The sequence below is a fragment of the Capsaspora owczarzaki genome (genome assembly GCF_000151315.2).
Source record: "Capsaspora owczarzaki ATCC 30864 unplaced genomic scaffold supercont2.14, whole genome shotgun sequence".
In the NCBI taxonomy this organism is placed as follows: domain Eukaryota; class Filasterea; order Ministeriida; family Capsasporidae; genus Capsaspora; species Capsaspora owczarzaki.
Genome location: NW_011887305.1, coordinates 563,101 through 579,913, shown reverse-complemented (window position 1 = coordinate 579,913; position 16,813 = coordinate 563,101). Strand labels below are relative to the sequence as shown.

General features: G+C 53.5%; 6 protein-coding genes across 6 annotated transcripts; 4 read left to right on the top strand and 2 right to left on the bottom strand.

Moving 5' to 3' along the window:
• Positions 1-87: 87 nt before the first annotated feature.
• On the top strand, positions 88-1,692 carry CAOG_07640 (hypothetical protein). Its single transcript, XM_004343464.2, has 5 exons — positions 88-385; positions 512-755; positions 855-1,070; positions 1,160-1,332; positions 1,414-1,692. The coding sequence occupies exons 1-5, from the start codon at positions 173-175 to the stop codon at positions 1,561-1,563; spliced, it is 996 nt and encodes a 331-aa protein (XP_004343514.1). The 5' UTR covers positions 88-172; the 3' UTR covers positions 1,564-1,692.
• Positions 1,581-2,935, bottom strand: CAOG_07639 (hypothetical protein). Its single transcript, XM_004343463.2, has 3 exons — positions 2,849-2,935; positions 1,868-2,029; positions 1,581-1,759 (listed from the first exon to the last, which is right to left on the bottom strand). The coding sequence occupies exons 1-3, from the start codon at positions 2,894-2,896 to the stop codon at positions 1,700-1,702; spliced, it is 270 nt and encodes an 89-aa protein (XP_004343513.1). The 5' UTR covers positions 2,897-2,935; the 3' UTR covers positions 1,581-1,699.
• Positions 2,936-3,249: 314 nt separating this feature from the next.
• CAOG_07638 (hypothetical protein) lies at positions 3,250-4,911 on the top strand (the record flags this gene model as incomplete). The annotated part of the gene is made up of 8 exons (XM_004343462.2): positions 3,250-3,308; positions 3,352-3,435; positions 3,524-3,607; positions 3,684-3,767; positions 3,855-3,938; positions 4,022-4,105; positions 4,187-4,270; positions 4,356-4,911. 8 exons carry the CDS (start codon positions 3,250-3,252, stop codon positions 4,909-4,911), a joined length of 1,119 nt encoding a protein of 372 aa, XP_004343512.2.
• Positions 4,912-5,164: 253 nt separating this feature from the next.
• Positions 5,165-7,029, top strand: CAOG_07637 (proteasome subunit alpha type-3). The gene is made up of 5 exons (XM_004343461.2): positions 5,165-5,213; positions 5,844-5,926; positions 6,021-6,144; positions 6,272-6,517; positions 6,635-7,029. The coding sequence occupies exons 1-5, from the start codon at positions 5,193-5,195 to the stop codon at positions 6,908-6,910; spliced, it is 750 nt and encodes a 249-aa protein (XP_004343511.1). The 5' UTR covers positions 5,165-5,192; the 3' UTR covers positions 6,911-7,029.
• A 54-nt stretch (positions 7,030-7,083) lies between these two features.
• On the top strand, positions 7,084-13,107 carry CAOG_07636 (hypothetical protein). Its single transcript, XM_004343460.2, has 3 exons — positions 7,084-7,421; positions 7,596-7,838; positions 8,046-13,107. The coding sequence occupies exons 1-3, from the start codon at positions 7,190-7,192 to the stop codon at positions 12,998-13,000; spliced, it is 5,430 nt and encodes a 1,809-aa protein (XP_004343510.2). The 5' UTR covers positions 7,084-7,189; the 3' UTR covers positions 13,001-13,107.
• Positions 13,081-16,357, bottom strand: CAOG_07635 (hypothetical protein). Its single transcript, XM_004343459.2, has 12 exons — positions 15,926-16,357; positions 15,532-15,680; positions 15,373-15,420; positions 15,173-15,268; positions 14,984-15,073; positions 14,822-14,898; positions 14,550-14,721; positions 14,302-14,454; positions 14,126-14,215; positions 13,751-14,024; positions 13,477-13,598; positions 13,081-13,378 (listed from the first exon to the last, which is right to left on the bottom strand). Exons 1-12 carry the CDS (start codon positions 16,314-16,316, stop codon positions 13,133-13,135), a joined length of 1,908 nt encoding a protein of 635 aa, XP_004343509.2. The 5' UTR covers positions 16,317-16,357; the 3' UTR covers positions 13,081-13,132.
• Between the last annotated feature and the right edge of the window lie 456 nt (positions 16,358-16,813).

Sequence of the window (16,813 nt, the reverse complement as noted above, 5' to 3'; positions counted from 1 at the left end):
AGTGTCAGTGGCATTAAGGGAGCTGGAAGTCACAGGAGAAGAGGGGGATGGTGTATGCAATTGAATAAGAAGGCTCAGTCCTGAAATCTGAGCGAATTGGAATAGGAGCTCGAACAGTCTCAGAAATCCCAAGCACTACCAACGTGGTATCACTCCCTTTGTTTTGATTGTCATGATCAAGATCGGGTGGTGGTTGTCAGAGGCCAAGCAGCGCAAGTTTGACTGGCCAGCAGTCTTGGATGCGTTCGCAGCGCACAAAATCAGCCAAGTCAAGCTCGATGCAAAGACGACCACGGTGGAAGAGTTCCAGTCTCTCGATTGCATACTCCACAGGGCGTATGGCCCGGATCCATCGGCAGTCGAGATGCGCGAGTGGCTGCAGCAAGTACGCAGAGTGTTTTACAGTGATGACGCAGCCATTTCTTAGCGGCTCTGAATTCTATGAATCAATGGACATTGAAAAAGCATGCATGGCTTATGCTTTGGGGAATTGGCATTGGTATTTGAGCAGATGCTGGCTGCGCCTGGATGCCCGGCTATTCCAGTGATCGATCCGATTGAAGCCGCTGATTCGCTGCTCCATCGCGAGCGCTACTTTGCAAGGCTCAGTGAAGCAATCGAGAATCATCATCCTGGGACATGCCAGTGGACCATTCCGAATTCTGCAACAATCAAAACTGCTGGTACACCGAAGGCTGACAACGTTGATGCGCTGCGAGTGCAATTGGCGAGTTCGCATGTCAAGTTGCCTGTTGGTATGGTTTTTGGGTTGTGTTCTTTGATGGATGGCAAGGTGTGGTTCTATGCATAAGGGGAGCGTTGTGACTGATTGATTTGATGGGCTGCTTGCACAGTTTGCAAATTCGTCGGTCTCACAACCGATGCGCATCAAATGGCCATCGCGTCGACCGTAGCCGGCCTCGCAGAGTTTGTAGCCGAAGCACCCGTTGGCAGCACGATTGTAGCGCAGCAGTTTGTCAACCACGGTGGTGTTTTGCACAAGATCTTTGTGATTGGATCTGCCGTTCACGACGTGCAGCGCAAGTCGATTCGCGACTTGTCTGACAAAGGTTTGGCTGAGCGTGGTCGTCAAGGAGGGGTTGGTGCATGGTGTGATCTGCTTGTGCTCATGTCTCTGCTGGGAATTTGAACACCTCAGACACTGAGACTGGACTCGTTCGCTTCGATAGCAGTACCATTTCGAAAGCAACGTCAACATCGCCTCTGCACCAAGCGGCCGCAGCAGCAGCAACAACAACAGCAACAACAACTGCGCGCTCAATCTCTGTCAATACCTTACAGCGTCTTGCGCAAGAAGTGGGCGACTGTCTGGTAAGATTCCTCTGGTTGACTTTTGCCAACTATTTCCCGCCCCAAAAACTCACCAGTCTCACACCGTCGCCTCGAAAATAGCAACTCTCCCTGTTTGGAATCGATGTTGTGATTGACTCTGATACGGGCGAGAATGTCGTGATTGATGTCAACTATTTTCCAGGCTACGTGGGAATGCCGAATGTTCCAGAGCATGTCGTGCGTTTGGTTGAAGCTCGGTGTCGGAAGTGAAGCATGGCCAATGTTCCGTTCGTTGTTGATTGCGAAATTGCTTCCTTCATTGATCATAAATTCAAGCGGCAAGGATTTACAATCGAACAGCACAATCGCAAAAAAAAAAAGAAAAAGAAACAGAAGGGAAGGTGCTTTACGACAGGAACTTCTCAAGCTCGCCAGACTCGTTAGCCTCGACGACGTCGTCGTAAACCTGAAGTGGAAAAAAACAAACAAACAAAGCAAAAGCCAAACACACGAGCGTCAGCGACTCGAATCCTCGCCGATCAAACCCTTCACAACAACCAAAACGAATACGTACGCCCTTGAACTCGCCGTTGACAAAGACCTGGGGAAGGTCGCGCTTGTGGCTCTTGGACTGCATGTAGTTCTTGCCAGCGTCGTCGATCGAGACGTCGACCTTCTTGTAGGCAATCTTCTTGCCGTCGAACATGAAGAAGAGCGACTGGGTGTTCTTCTTGACCTGATTCATTCATTCATTCATTCATTCAAACAGCAATCCATCAGTTCATATTTTTTTGGTATCAGCAAATGTTGATCACAAAATTACAACTTAAACAAAGTCTGACTTTTTGAAACGCAAAGTTGAAAAAAAAAAAAAAATCAACGCAAACGAAACAAACATTTTCAATTCCAAATCTGGCCGAAAAGCGATCTTTACAAAAAAAAAAAAAAAAAAAAAAAAAAAAAAAACCAGCGAATTTTTTTAATGTTCATTCAACAAGATTTTTTTTTTTTTTTTTTTTGCAAAAAGTCGTTCTTTTTGTTCTTTTGTCGTGCACAAAATGAACGCCACACGCAAAAGACAGAAACACAAACTCGCATTCACGCAGCGACAGTCAAATGGAGGGGGAAAAAAAAACCGCCGTCATCAAAGCGATCAACGTTGGAATAAAGAAACCAAACAAAAAAAAAAAAAAAAAAAGTCACGAAAAATACAAAAAATTTGACATCGCATTTTTTTTATTTCTGTTTGACGCGTCATCGTTTCGCCGTTTTGGGGTTGCGTTTTGACAGCGAGCAGCGTTGAAGGAAGAGAAAGCAAGGAGAAGAGCATCGGGACAAAGGCGCGGGTGGTTGAGTCGCAACGCGGCGGGGCAACAACCTCTCAAACTGAAAAAAAAAAGAAAAAAAGAAAAAAAAGGAAAAAATTTCAATCTGTGCACAATCTGACGTTGAAACACTGGGCCATCCGCGCAACAGGATGCAAGAAGGAACCCCCAAAAGCACAGAGTACACGGAGTGCTGCCGATGGGAGTGGCGGCGGCGGCGGGAGACTCACCTGCTGGTTGCCAGAGACTTCAGAGTAGTAGACGACAATGTCGGACATGATTGAGTTTTGCGTTGGAAAGGACTGACCTCCTCTGTCTGAGCAACCAAGCAAAAAGAAAAGTAAAATGACTTTGTGCACTGAGGGTCGAAGGGAGGAGAGACGGTGTCACTGAATCTGATAAATCTACAATATCCTCCCTATTGTTTTGACATCTTCAACTTCTGGCTCACGAGAATCTGATTCATGTTCCCAGCTACTTTTGCTCACCAGCGATGTGAATGTCGAGCACAAAATCTGGAGAGAAGACACTGACGTCGAGTCACTTCCAAGTTACAACCTTTTTTTTGTTTCGTTGTTCTGAGTGCTTCCAATGCATTCGTATCAGAGCATGACTGAAAGACAGCGAGAGCATGACTGAAAGACAGCGAGAGCTGTACGACCAAGTCAACAATGCGAGTGAAAAGCTCGTGTAAGATAAAAGCCGAGGTGCTACTGACGAAATGGAGGGACAGTCTGCACAAAAAGCAGATTGACGATGCTGGAGCGCGAGCGATTGCTGAAGCATTCAAAGTGAACACGACGCTGAAGGAGCTCGAGTAAGGCAGCTTCTTTTGACTGATGCACGTGAGCGGGTGATGCAGCACAGAGCGATAAGAGTGGCTCACTGACGGAGGAGATGAACAGTCTGTACCAGAATCAGATTGGCGATGCTGGATTGCAGGCCGTTGCTGAGGCACTCAAAGTGAACACGACGCTGACTTCTCTTGAGTGAGGCATCTCACTCTTGTCGGCGCATGAGAGTGGGTGATTCAGACGAGTGCTCATTCATGGAGGAGATGGACAGTCTGGAAGAGAATCGGCTTGGCGATGCTGGAGCGCACGCAATCGCTGAAGCTCTCAAAGTGAACAAGACGCTGGATTGGCTCAAGTATGTCATTTCGCATCTACTGGTGCTTGTGAGTGGGTCAAGTCAAATGTACTAGGAGTGCTCACCGACGGAGGGTGGGATGGACAGTCTGAATAAGAATCAAATTGGCGATGCTGGAGCGCAGGCGATTGCCGAGGCACTCAAAGTGAACACGACGCTGAGTTCTCTCCAGTAAGACATCTCACTTTGACTGATGCATGTGTGTGAATGATTCACAGATGACACAGAGTGCTCACTGATGGAGGGATGGACAGTCTTGGTGACAATCAGATTGGTGACATTGGAGCGCAGGCAATCGCTGGGGCACTCATGGTGAACAAACAGCTGTGGTGGCTCGAGTAAGTTGCTGTGCGCTTTGCTTGCTGGTCTCGGTCGTTGGGCGAGGCTCAGACATACCTTGCTCACTCTTTAAGCGATAGTATACGATTCAATTTCATTGGCAAGGCTGGTCTTCAAGCGATTGGTGAAGCGCGTCAAGTCAACCGAACTCTGAATAGACTTTTGTTCGTTGTTTGTCCGAACGATTTGTGCTCCAACCAAAGGAGTTGCCCCGCTGAGTGCTCATTCACTTTGCTTGTTCGTGCGCAGGATCGACACGCAGATCAACCCTCTTGTATTCTCCTCGCGTCCACGATTGGCAACTGCTGAAGACCTTCAGAACGTGTTTCACTTGCTGAGCAGTGGACTGGCGCTGGAGGATCAACCCACATCTCTACCAGCACTGCCAGCCGAGATTGCCGAGCTCATTATGGACGAAGCGCACTACTGGCAAGGCGTGCAGCACACCAAGCGATCGCATTTTTATGATTCCCCCGAGCGTATTCTGAAAGTCACACTACCTCAAAGGATTGATGGAGGTTCGGTTCGTGTGAAAGCAATTCAAGTGTTTCGTGACATGGGAAACCGTTTCGACAGCAACGGCAGCAGCGGCTTTGATTTGATTATCCGAAATGAGCAAGGCGCTGTTCAATACGAATTTTCAGCAAAACCGACTTTTGTCAATTCGAGCCTCGAGCTTGTGACAATCCTGCCAGCCAATCATCCTGTCATCCGACAAATGCGCGCCGGTTGGCAGGTTCAAGTTCGAGCCAGCAAGTCTTCTCGAGATGTGCAGTTTGAATCGCTTTATGTTGGCTATGTCTAACGCCAATCGTTGAAGTGCTTGGATGCAAACCGTAGACAATTTTCCACCCAATTGAAAGTTTCTTCCAGCGTTCAGCCAAGTTTTGCATGGACAAATCAGCCTTCGAAAGACAGGCCCATCTTGTGGACTCGGCATCTCGCGGCATCTCGAGCAATTTCCCCTTCCTCCTCCAATTGTGACTTCGACCTGCCATTATCACGACCCAACGGCACGGTCGTCTTCTACCTTGACATTCATTTCACCTTTCACTCCATTTCACTCCAGTTTTAATTTCTTCCGTCATGTCGAGCATTGGCACTGGCGTAAGGGCGGCGCTCAACCACGATTGCCCATACATTTACCATTACAACTCTTCCCAAAAAAAAAAAAAAAAAAAAAGAAAAAAGAAAGAAAAAAAAGGCGTCCTATTGTTCTCCATCTCTCTGCCTCCCGCGCTCGTTTCCGACCGGCTTCGACAGGCCCCCTGTTTTGCAGCCATCCTTTGTCCATCCTGAACGCAGCCCACTGCCGCAGCCATCACAGCGAGCATCACAGCACCACGTCAAACGAGCCGCTCTTTTTTTTTTTTTTTTTTTTTTTCCAGATCTCGCATTCTGGAAACTCAATGCAATCGCAGCCAAAAACGCAAGCATTGAGTTTCGCCGCTTGTCGTTCGCCAGAGAGTCAACGTTGTCCAGTTTTGCGCCTTCGACAGCTTTCGCTTGTCATTGCGTCTCGGCGTTGAAAGGGGGTGGCTTTGGCGGACTGCGCTGTTGGATCTCACAAGCAAACTGGCTCCTGGCTCTGTTGCTCCATCCACTTCCGCGGGGTCCGTCCCAGCTCTCCAGTTTGTCCCTGACGACGCGTGCACATACAGCTTGTGGATTCGAATATTGTCTGGTTGGCGCTCACAAGTCCCAATGGAATGACTCTTGTTGTTGTTGGTTGCACAGTACGATTTGTCAGCTACGACGTTCAGCCCTGACGGCCGCGTCTTCCAAGTCGAGTACGCTGCCAAGGCAGTCGAGAACAGCGGGTATGTGTGATTTTGCAAAGTGCTTTGCGATTTTGTCACTGGGTCGGATTGCTGCTCATGCCGACTTTTTTTTTTTGATTGTTGCCCTCTGTAGCACTGCCATTGCCCTCCGTGTCAAGGATGGCGTCGTCTTTGGTGTTGAAAAGCTCATTCTGTCCAAGCTGTACGAGCCTTCGTCCAATCGTCGCATCTTTACTGTGGATCGTCACGTCGGCGTGGTAAGCTGATTGATTCGCCTGTCCGGACTGCCTCGTTGCTGGGCCACTTCTTTGCTTTTTGCAAGAGCCTCAGCAAAGCCGCCATTGCTCACCTCCAAGTTCCCTTGACACCTCATTCTCATACCAGGCAATCGCTGGCCTCGTTGCCGATGCGCGCCAAGTGGTCAACCGCGCTCGCGAGGAGTCTGCCAACTACCGCTCATTCTACAACAGCCCCATTCCTTCGCAAGTGTTGAGTCAACGACTTGCTGGCTTTGTCCAAGTCTACACGCTGTACGGTGCCGTTCGCCCGTTCGGCTGCACAGCGCTTGTTGGATCGTACGACAGCGACGGCGCTCACTTGCACATGATTGAGCCTTCTGGCGTTTGCTGGGTAAGATGGATGTTCTTGCACTGTTGTGTGTGTGTGGGATGACTGTTTGCTTGCTCACTTTTCTTGAATTCGCCAAACTTCACACTGCACGCATCCAATTCCATCCAATCTGCTCAGGGCTACCACGGTTGTGCGACCGGAAAGGGCAAGCAGGCCGCCAAGACTGAGATAGAAAAGCTGAACATGAGCGAAATGACCTGCCGCGAGGCTGTTTTCGCGATTGCCAAGATCATTCACAGCATCCACGACGAGGTCAAGGACAAGCAATTCGAGCTCGAGATGAGCTGGGTTGGCGCACACTCCAACGGACGACACGAGCTCGTGCCCAAGGACTTGATTACCGAGGCTGCGGAGGCCGCTAAGGCAGCTCTTGCCGCCGAGGAGGAGGATTAAACACAGACACCCAGCACATAGACACCAAATTTGAATAGAAAAAAACAAAATACAATCCGATAATTTTCGTTTGTCTTACGTTTCTGATGTTTGCCCGTTTACGCTCCAAGCATACTAAGTACACTACTGTGTGGTTGTAAGTACAAAAGCAAGTGCATTGCAGTTCTCCTTCAGCCAGATTGTTTTTGGCGCCTTTTTTTTTTTTTTTCATTCCCGTCCAAGAAGATCCTGCTTGCGAAAGACGGCTGCGACGTTGCGTTGAACACAAACAACAAAACCATGGCGACACTTCAGCAGCGCCGGCGAGACGACGCTGCTGCTGCTGGGCGACGCAGAACGACAACGGCTGCTGCTGCCAGCTCATCATCGCTGCGGTTGCTCGCGGTTGCCCTGGCTGCTGCGATCGCGCTCGCTGCCTCGATGCTCGTCTCTGCGCAGCCCAACGCAGCAGACAGTCCATCGGGTCTGACGTCGATGCCGACCTTTGCCTGCGCCGACGAGACGTGCACAAGTAAGAAGACCACTCCAGCTCGACTTCTCCTCCCCCACCCAAGCTCCAGCTCCGGCTCCTCCTCATTTTGCATGTCTGTGCTTTGCGTTGCTCATTCCCGATTCCGCTGTCCAAGGCGTCGATCGGAGCACGTCTGATGGTGCACTCACTCACTTCGTTTGGTTGTTTCAATAGAAGCGATCTCGCGAGTCTTTGCGCGGCGAGCTCCGCGACCACAGTTGCAGCACGCGTCCCAGATGGCCAACAAGCAGAACGCACCACGACAACAAGAACAACAGCAGCAGGATGGCAGTCCCAGCAGCGTCGCGGAAGACCCCGCCGAAGCACTCGCGTCCTGGGGTCCGCTGCTGCGCTTTGATCCGGGGGACACGATGACCGTCTTTGCCAAGAGCGAGGAGCTGGAAGTCTGGATCGGAGGCAAGTTTTGTGTTTTTTTGCTGAACGTTGTTATGCTGGTTGTTCTGTTGGTGTGGTGCTCAGTCGCTCTCACACGGCGGGGTGTTGACACTGGTTCGAAGTGAAACGCAGCAACTCACTCTGGTTCTGTTTTTTGTGACACGAAATTCACGGTCAATCCCACCTGAATCTCAACACATGCATTTTGTGTAAACGCAATTGGAGCAGAAAAGAACGGCGTTCGTGGCCGCTTTAGCCCCGAGTATGTCCTGGAGAGCTCGGTGTTCTCTGACGCCACGTTTCTTGTCACCGGGTTTGCGCCGTACTATGTTGCTCCTGTTGAAGAAGGTGCGGCCGCGAGCAATCCACCTGATGAGCAACAAGCGCCGTCGACAGACCCGTTCGCCGGGGCGTCCTTGACGGAGCGAAACCAGTTTGACACGTTGCAGCGCGAGCTTGGCAAGATCAAGTCGATCGCCAACAGCAGCTTGAAGCGCGGGGGTGCGGCGTTCGGGCAGCGTGCTGCACAGCTCGTCAAGTCACTGGTGGCGCGTTGCGCGAATCTGCTCGACACCAACACGTTCAAGCACCCTCCGGCGCTCGCCATTTTCCTGGAAGAGATTGTCCATCCCGCCGAACAGCTGTTTGAGCAACTGAGTGGCACTGCTACCAGGCTTGCGATTCCTACGACGACCGTCGTGGCTGCTCCTTCTTCGTCGACAGCCACAGCTCCTGCCCTTGTTGCGACTGAAACGGTGGACATTCTCAGCCAGGCCTCGGCTGCCGGACCCACTGCTGAAGCCGAGAGTGCCACTGCCACTTTACTTGCAAACTCGGCCGAGACGACGCCTGGCGTGCAGCAAGCCATCGAAACCCCCGAGCTGCTTGCGCTCGAGACCCCAGAGCTGCTCGAGCTCGAAACGCCCGAGCTCGCCGCCGAGGAGCTCGTCTCGGTTGAAACTGCTGCCGTCGCAGACGCTGCCAGCGACTCCAGTGTGGGCCATGCCCCAGAGCCCACCGACGTGGTGTCGGTTGCGGAGGAGACGCCATCCATTGTTGCCAAAGAAGTCGAGCAATCCGAGCAAGCTCTCGCCGACGAGGACGTCGAGCAGATGCTGGCTGATCTGGAGCGTGCCGACCACCTCCGCGAGATGGAAGCCGCTCACCATGACATGGAAGTTGCGCTGGCTTCTACCCAAGCCGACTCTGCTCCTGCAGTGGCCGATGCCTCAACCGCTGCTGTGCCGTCTGCAACCGAGTCCGCTGCTGAGGAAACAACTGTGGTGACTGTCGAGCCTACCTACCACGATGCGACTGACAGTGTAGAGCGCATCGAAAACAGCGAGATGGACGCAGACCAGCTGCTGCAAGACCAAGCAGAGCAGCTGCGGATTCAAGCTCAAGAAGCTGCTGCAGCTCAAGAAGCAGCCGACGCTGCAGCCATTGAAGAGCAGCAGCGTCTCCAGAAACTGTTTGAGGCCGAGCAAGCCGAACAAGCGCGCCAGGAAGCCGAACGAGCTCACCAGGAAGCCGAGCAAGCGCGCCTCGAAGCCGAGCGAGCCCGCCAGGCAGCTATTGAAGCTGAAATTGTCGCACAAGCCGAGCGCGCACAGGCAGTCAAGCTCGAGTTTGAGCAGCAGGCTGAGCGCGATCGCATTGAGCGCGAGCAACAAGCTGAAGCCGAACGTCTCCAAAATCTGGAGCCGTTTGAACCTCCAGTTCCGCCCCACCGACACGTTCCCGGCAATCGCCATCGCGCTGCCGACTCTCGACCCTCAATCTCGCCCCCGCAGCAGCAGCAGCAACAACAGCAGCAGCAAGACGAAGCCGCCGCAGCACCACCGGCCAAGGCTTCCACCGCCTTCTGGAGTGAGCTTTCCAGCAACATTTACTGGCAAATCGGCATCTCGTCTGCCATTGGGCTCGCCATTGTTGCCATTGTGTGGATTGTCCGCAGCACTCCCAGCACACCTGGTCCCTCTGGCGCCGCCGCCAATGCTCGCGTTGCCGAAGTGGAGCGACAGTTGGCTGCAGCGACTGCTGCCGCCAGCCAGGCCGACTCACGCTGCAAGCAGCTGGCCAGTGAGCTGGATCTGCAAGCACAAAAGATTGGCGACGCACAGCGTCAGTCGCAGATTGCCACAGCCGAAGCCACTCGTCTCAAGGAGCAAGTCCAGACCTTTATGACTCGCCAACACGAGGACCAACTCCAGCTCATGCAATTCCAGCAATCATTGCAGGCCAGCGATAGCCGCGTTGGCGACCTTCAGCGTGCCTACCAAGGCGAGGTTCAAAGGCGCACGGCGGTCGAAGACCAGCTGAACGTGATGCGCACCAAGCACACGGAGGCCGTGCAGCAGCTTCAGCACCAGGCTGCCGAGTACCAAAACATTATGCAGCTGAAGGACGCCCTTGCCAAGAAGACCGACGAAGCTCTCAACCTCGAGCGCGTTCGCAACACGCTCGATCGCCAAGTGGCCCAGCTTCAGACCACGCTCGAGGAGAGCGGAGCAGCTCACGTTGCTGTCAGCAACGAGCTCGTTTCTAGCAAGCAACGACTCCGCGAGGCCGAACAGGATCGCGACCGTCGGATCGACGCCCTCTCAAAGGAGCTGAGGGCGAGCGAGACGGCCTGCAATGCTGCCAAAGCAGAGCTGGAGCATCTCAAGCGCAGCATGGACGAGTTGGCCGCTCATCCGTCCCACGCCGATGACGGCCTGGAGGATGATGCTGGACAGACGGCCAGCGTCGACGGCGGGGCTGGCGAGAGCGGTCTGGCGTCCTCCACTCGTTCTGGGGTCGCATCTTCCACGCGACACCACGCAATCAAGCGACAGGCCGAAATCGAAGCAGAGCTTTTGCGGTACAAGGAGCAGGAGGCCGCGCTCCAGCAGCGAGCCCAGGACAGCGAAGCCAAACTGCGCGGGCTGCAAGATGAAATCCAGGCGCTGCATGGCCAGATGGAAAAGCAAAAGGTGGCCCGCCCAGCGACCGCCGAGAACGAAAAGCTCAAGCGCCAAGTCGCCACGCTTACCGAGGTGATTGAGGACAAGAAGGCCGAGTACGAGTCCGAGATTAAAGAGTACATTCGCGCCAACAACACTGCCAAGGACCAGCTGGCCGCTTCCGATGCGCGAGTGCAGGAACTCGAGTCCGACTCTGCGTCCTTGCAGCACAGAATTGTCTCGCTGACCAGCGATGCCGGCATGCTTCAGCAGAGCCTGACCAATCTGCAATCCCAGCTTGGAAACAAGGAGGCCGAGCTCGCCCGTTCCTTTGCGGATTACGATACGCTGGCTGCCTCCATGCGCGACCAGGAGGCCACCTTGCTCGGCAAGATTAGCGATTTGGAGTTTACCGACTCGCAGCGCACCGAGCAACTTAACCAGCTCAAGTACAAGATGGCCGAGTGCCAGACTGCCAACAAGAAGCTTCGTCAAATCCTTGCCGACTCTCGTCAGCGCCAGTTTGTCCAACAACAACAGCAGCAGCAGCAGCAGCAGCAGCAACAGCAGCAACAGCAACACCAGCAACAGCAACACCACCAGCAACACCACCAGCACCATCAGCAGCATCAGCATCAACCCCAGCATCAGCAGTTTGCTGCTTCTGGCCGTCAAGTCGCTGGCGTCTCTTCCAACCAGCCGCCCGCTTACAACCAGCAGCCAGCAGCAGCTCGATCCGTCTCAGGGGCAGCTGGCGGACTTGCCTCGCTTGGTGTCGCCTCACACAATGTTGGCGCGCCGATTCCCGAGTACGGCGCTCACGACATTGGCCAGCAGCCCGGGTCTCAGCGTGCTACTTCAGTCCCACCGCAGGCAACAACTTCAACGATGCAAGACTATGGGATCTCGTCCTTCTCGATGGCGCCATCGATGGCCAGCTCGCAGCGTGCCGACTTTGGGCACGACTTGTACAATGCCCCTCGATCGACGTTTGAGCACCACGGCAGCCCTTCTGGTGACGCGTTTGGTGGCCACCAGTCTTCGCAGCACTCGCCGCAGGCAGCGCCCCACTCTCCCCGCCAACCACCAGCAGCAGCACGTGAAGCTGGCGCACCCGTCGGCTCGCCTCGGCAACAGCCTCGCTCGATTTCCTTGCAACAGCCGCAGCAGCAGCAGCCGTCGCCGCCACAACACCACCACCACCAGGGTGACCATCAAGGGCAGGTGCAACAGGCGTCTTGGCAACCTCCCGCTTTCCAGCCTCAGACCACCAGCACGTTCGCTCCTGCAGCGGATGCTCGCGTGGCAGGTTATGACCCGCACTTTGACCCTGCGGGCGATTTCGAGGCATCACAAGGAGTGCACCAACACCTCCAGCCACACGACGGCGGGGCTGTTGCGGCGTCAACATGGGACGACTACCACGAGCAGCCTGCTCAAAACGCACAGCCTCGTTACGACGACCGTGACGTGCTCGACGATGACGCCTATGCGAACGACATGTTCACCAATCGCCGCGGTGCTGGTGGATCTCATGTTCCGGCTGCTGAATCTCAGCCTCAGCAGCAGCAGTATGATTTCCAGCATCAGCATCAGCAGCAACAGCAGCAGCAGCAGCCGCAACAACAGCATTCCCAACAGCATTCCCAACAGCATTCCCAACACCATGTGGACCAGTACACGAATCAGTTCCACCAGCCACCCCAACAGTTTGATCAGGCAACCACGTATGATCAATACGCCCAGCCGCAGCAGCAGCCTCAGCACAATGCGTCGCTCAGCTCATCGCAGCACTACCAACCCGAAGCGGGCTACCAGTACCAGCAGCAACCGCAGCAACAGCAGCAACACCTGCAGCCACACGCACAACCGCCAGTCGAGCAGCCCGCTTTCAGTCCGCAAGACGTCTACAACCCTGCCACGTTGGCTGCCCCAGCTCCTGTCGCAGCAGCGCAACCACCTGCGCGCCAGTTGTCGGCACAAGCTGAGGCGCGCCAGCGCCGCATGGCCATGCAGAACAGCACGGGCTCAAACACCCGCAGTCATGGAAACGACCTTCCCGCCATGTTGCTGCAGCCGGTTCAACACCAAGCCGAGACCTCTCATGCTGCTTCCAACGCGTCCGCTGCAGCAATGGTCGATCCCTTCATGTACTCTGCCGGTCCGCAGGCTGATCAACAATCTGCCCCGTCTGGCGGAGCCTGGTTTGTTGGCCCTCCGTCGTCAACGCAGTTGTAACACCTCTGCCTCGTATGTGTGTGTGTGTATGTCGTGGTGACGTTGAGTTGCAATGTGTCTTTGTGTGACGTGAATGTCAATGTCGAATGAATCCTTTTTGTTGTTCTTCCATTGCAACAAATGACACAAAAATTACGCTTCAAGAGTAGATACAGCCATTGTGCCTTGAGCCGCGAACGGCCCTTGCGCAATGTAGTCGTGAATTCGTTGGTAGACGGCGCCGCCAAACAAGGTGGTTGCGCTGAACGGGTCTCCAGGAATAACAACCGGCCGTGCGAGTCGCTGGATGATGTTAAACTTCCACTCTGAGCCTTCTTTGCTTGTTTCAGTGGCACGGTTGAGCAAGTGCTCAAGCAGACCAGGACAAGTTGCCAATTCCTGTCACGCGTTGAAAACAGCAGACATGATTAGCTCGAAGCAAAAAAGTGAAATCCGCACACACTCATGCACACCCGGATACGTGACCCCAGACTCGCCTGTTGACCCCAAGAATGCGCAGCGATTGCGTAGAGGACGTTGAACGCGGCGAATCGAACATCTTGGAATGGCTGACGAGCGTAATCAAAAATCGCTTTCGTGGCTGACAGAGACGGAACGCCTGCTTTGCCAGAACACACACGCAAACACACAAAGGGGGGAGGGGACGTAACCCAAACGCATGAGAAGCAACAACAACAAAAAAACCCACAAAAAACAAACAAAAAAGAAACCGAAGGGACATCGCGGATGTTGCAAAACTAATACACTTGCCTGGCAGTGCCTTGAACAAACGGCTCAACAAGGCAGATTGCGCTCGCATCTGGTCGTGGGAAAGACCGCCAGTTTTCAGCACGCGCTCGCCGCCAAGAATAACAGAAGCAAAAGCATTCATCACGCAATTGTGCAAGTCCGGGGACGGGGTGAGAAGGTCGCCGAACGCTGCTTTGAGCAAGCTCCGGCCCTCGGCAGTCGAATCAGCGCGACGAATCAGTTCAAAGCCGGAACTCGTCGATCCAATGCATCCCAGGGTATCAATGGCAGCTTGCTGTGGAGAAACAACCGACAGCACCAGCATCAAAGGCCCACATTGAGAATGAGAGGACGGACGTCATGCCAATGCTTCAAAAGAAAAAAACGAGGTGGTACCTTGCTGACCATGTCGGTGCCGGTCATGAACTGGAAAAGCAAGGGGAAAATCTGGGGGTGTTCGTCGAGGAACTTGGGAAAGTCCAGCGACTGCGCACATTCGACAAGATACCAAACACCAACGTCACCATTAACAAGCCGCTGCTAAAGCAAGCACAAGCAAGTGAAGCACGTACGGGAACTGCGGCCACCTTGGCGAGATACTTGAGTCCCGACGGTACAAGGAAAGACAGGAAAGGATCTTCGCTGCTTTTTTGCAAAAGCGCAATAATGTGTCGGTGAATGTAGAGCTTCTCGGCAAGTCGGTTGCCGGCAGGAGTGATCAACAACTGTTGAATCAAGTCGCATTTTTTGTTTGTTTGGGATGGGAAGCGTTAACGGCAATTAAAAGTGCAAACACAAACCAGAGGCAGCAGTCGCGTACCTCGCCAGCTAGTTCAACTAGGTTGACTTGCAAGAGAATATCCGACGACTGCGTCAGGTCACGAACGAGTGCGTCGGTGAAAGGCTGCAATGCCGGGCTGAGCGCTGTTTGCTCTGATTGCAGACCTGCTTGCATGATGGCTTCATAGCAACGCATCTTGACGACAGCGTCTCTACAACGTTACACCACCCAGAAAAGTGAGCCAGAGCGAGGCAGCACGAACCTTGATGCAACCCCCCCCCCAACAACACAAAGCTCGCAACCACACATACTTGGCAAATAATGCAAGCAAGGTTTGTTGAAACCGAGGAGAAAGTAGAGGACCACCAGATTGCTCATGGCCAAGTGCCTGACAAAAGCAAAAGCGGGAGGGAATGGGGAGGTTACAGTGAAAAACAAAATAACGTGGCAGCTTGCGAGGCTCCAAACTTTACATCAAGCAGCATGGCAGTTGCTTGCTGAGCAACCGGCAGCAAAGGATCGGCAAGAAGCCCCATAGTGAGGGTGATGAGCTCGTCGTCCAACTGAACAGCGAATGCAGCAACAAACAACAACGACAACGAAATGCAGGTCTCAGCGCAACAAGACTACAGTGTAGCAAAATTTCCGGTCTCCAGTCTTACAAAGTTTGAATGAACGCGCGCAATTCTGGACAGCTGCAAAATACTCAGAGTGCGGACTCCGACGTAAGGATGGTGGAAACCTTGAATGACAAACGGCTGGCCAAAAAACAAAATGGCGCAGAAAAATGTCAGAGACACGCAATCTTGAATGCAAAGCAGTTCTCGTGGTGTTGCCAAATCAAGCTGGCGGGGCAACATACCTTGACCCAAGCTGCAGTCTCCGCATCTGGCGCCCATCCAACAAAAACCTGCCCGTCGTAGGAAACAAGCAAACAAACAAACCACCCTGCAGTCAGCCAAAATTACTCTTTCCAGTCCCAAACCCCGGCGGCAAAAATAAAGCTTGCATGGAGTCCAACCTTTTTAAGCACTTGCACAGTCAGCTCCCACACCGACTCTGGATTTCCCGGGTTGAGGTAGTTCAAAAGCAGTGACAGAGGGAAATGGTTGCGCAGGAGATCGTCGAACTGGGCCTGGCGAACACTTGTCGGCTGAGCATGAAGCAATGCTGTTGAAAATAATCATAATAACAAAAGGCATCCATCCAAGCAATGTGAGAAACCTCAGGATTAGCAGCAGAGCGGCTGCGAGAGTTCTCAGAAGTCGAGCGACATTTGGCGCAAGTGCAACCAATCTCTCTCTCTCCTCCCCCCGCCGCCGCCGCTTCCACGATCACACGTCATGGTATAATTCGCCATCTCGAGCCCCTATCTGGCTTGAGGATGTCACGGCATGTCCGCGGCTCTTCCTCACCTTCGCAGTACGTGTTTAGCAACGCCAACGCGTTTTCCACGGCTCTGCGCTGCCGGTCGATGGCTGGCGCAGCGGCTGCCACCGCTGGATCCTCATGGTTGTACAAGTCGTTTTCGTCTTCGTGTTCCTCTTGATCTCGGTCTGGAACGAGGCGACCTTGAGCAGCGCGCAGCATGGCTCTCGAATTGCCGCTCTCAGCAGCGAATGCTCCGTCCTGCTGCTGCTGCTGCTGCTGCTGCGGGCCGCCTGCTGTTGCTGCCGTTGTTGCTGCGGATGAGTCGTCGTCGCGCAGAATGTCCTCCGAGCCAGCCACGGCGATCGCGGGATTGACAAGCACAGCGCGAACTGCCGCCAACGTCGTCGCAGTCGATTCAGAATTCGCGAAACTCATGCTTGAAACACAAATGGAAAAAAAAAAAGTCTGAAAAGCTGAGAGAGAAGAGAGTGAGCATGTTGCATTGATACTGTAGTAGTAAATAATAAATGGCAATAGTGGAGGTTGGATGAGGAACAAATGAAAAATACTCGGTGTCTGAGAAACAAGACCGCTTGTTTGAAAAGAGAACCGGCTCGTTGCTTCGTTGCCTCAGATTCAGACGAAACGGCGCGTTTCGATGCATGCACTTTTGATGGGTGTTGGTAAGCGCGTTGAGTTGCTGTTGGAATTCTGCGCATTTCATCTCTTTGGTTTTTCTGAGAAGCTAAACCTTGTCAGTTCTGTTCTGTCAAACCCCTTTTCCCCCCACCGCTCCCCCCTGCCTCCCGAATTGACCGTGTAGCTCTGGTCGGCTTTTGGTCGGGAGTGCGTCATCCATCAGAGTCCCTTTTTTGGGAGCACAAACGTCGCGCCACAAGGACTTGTTTGCTTCCGTTCGTTCGTTCGTTCGC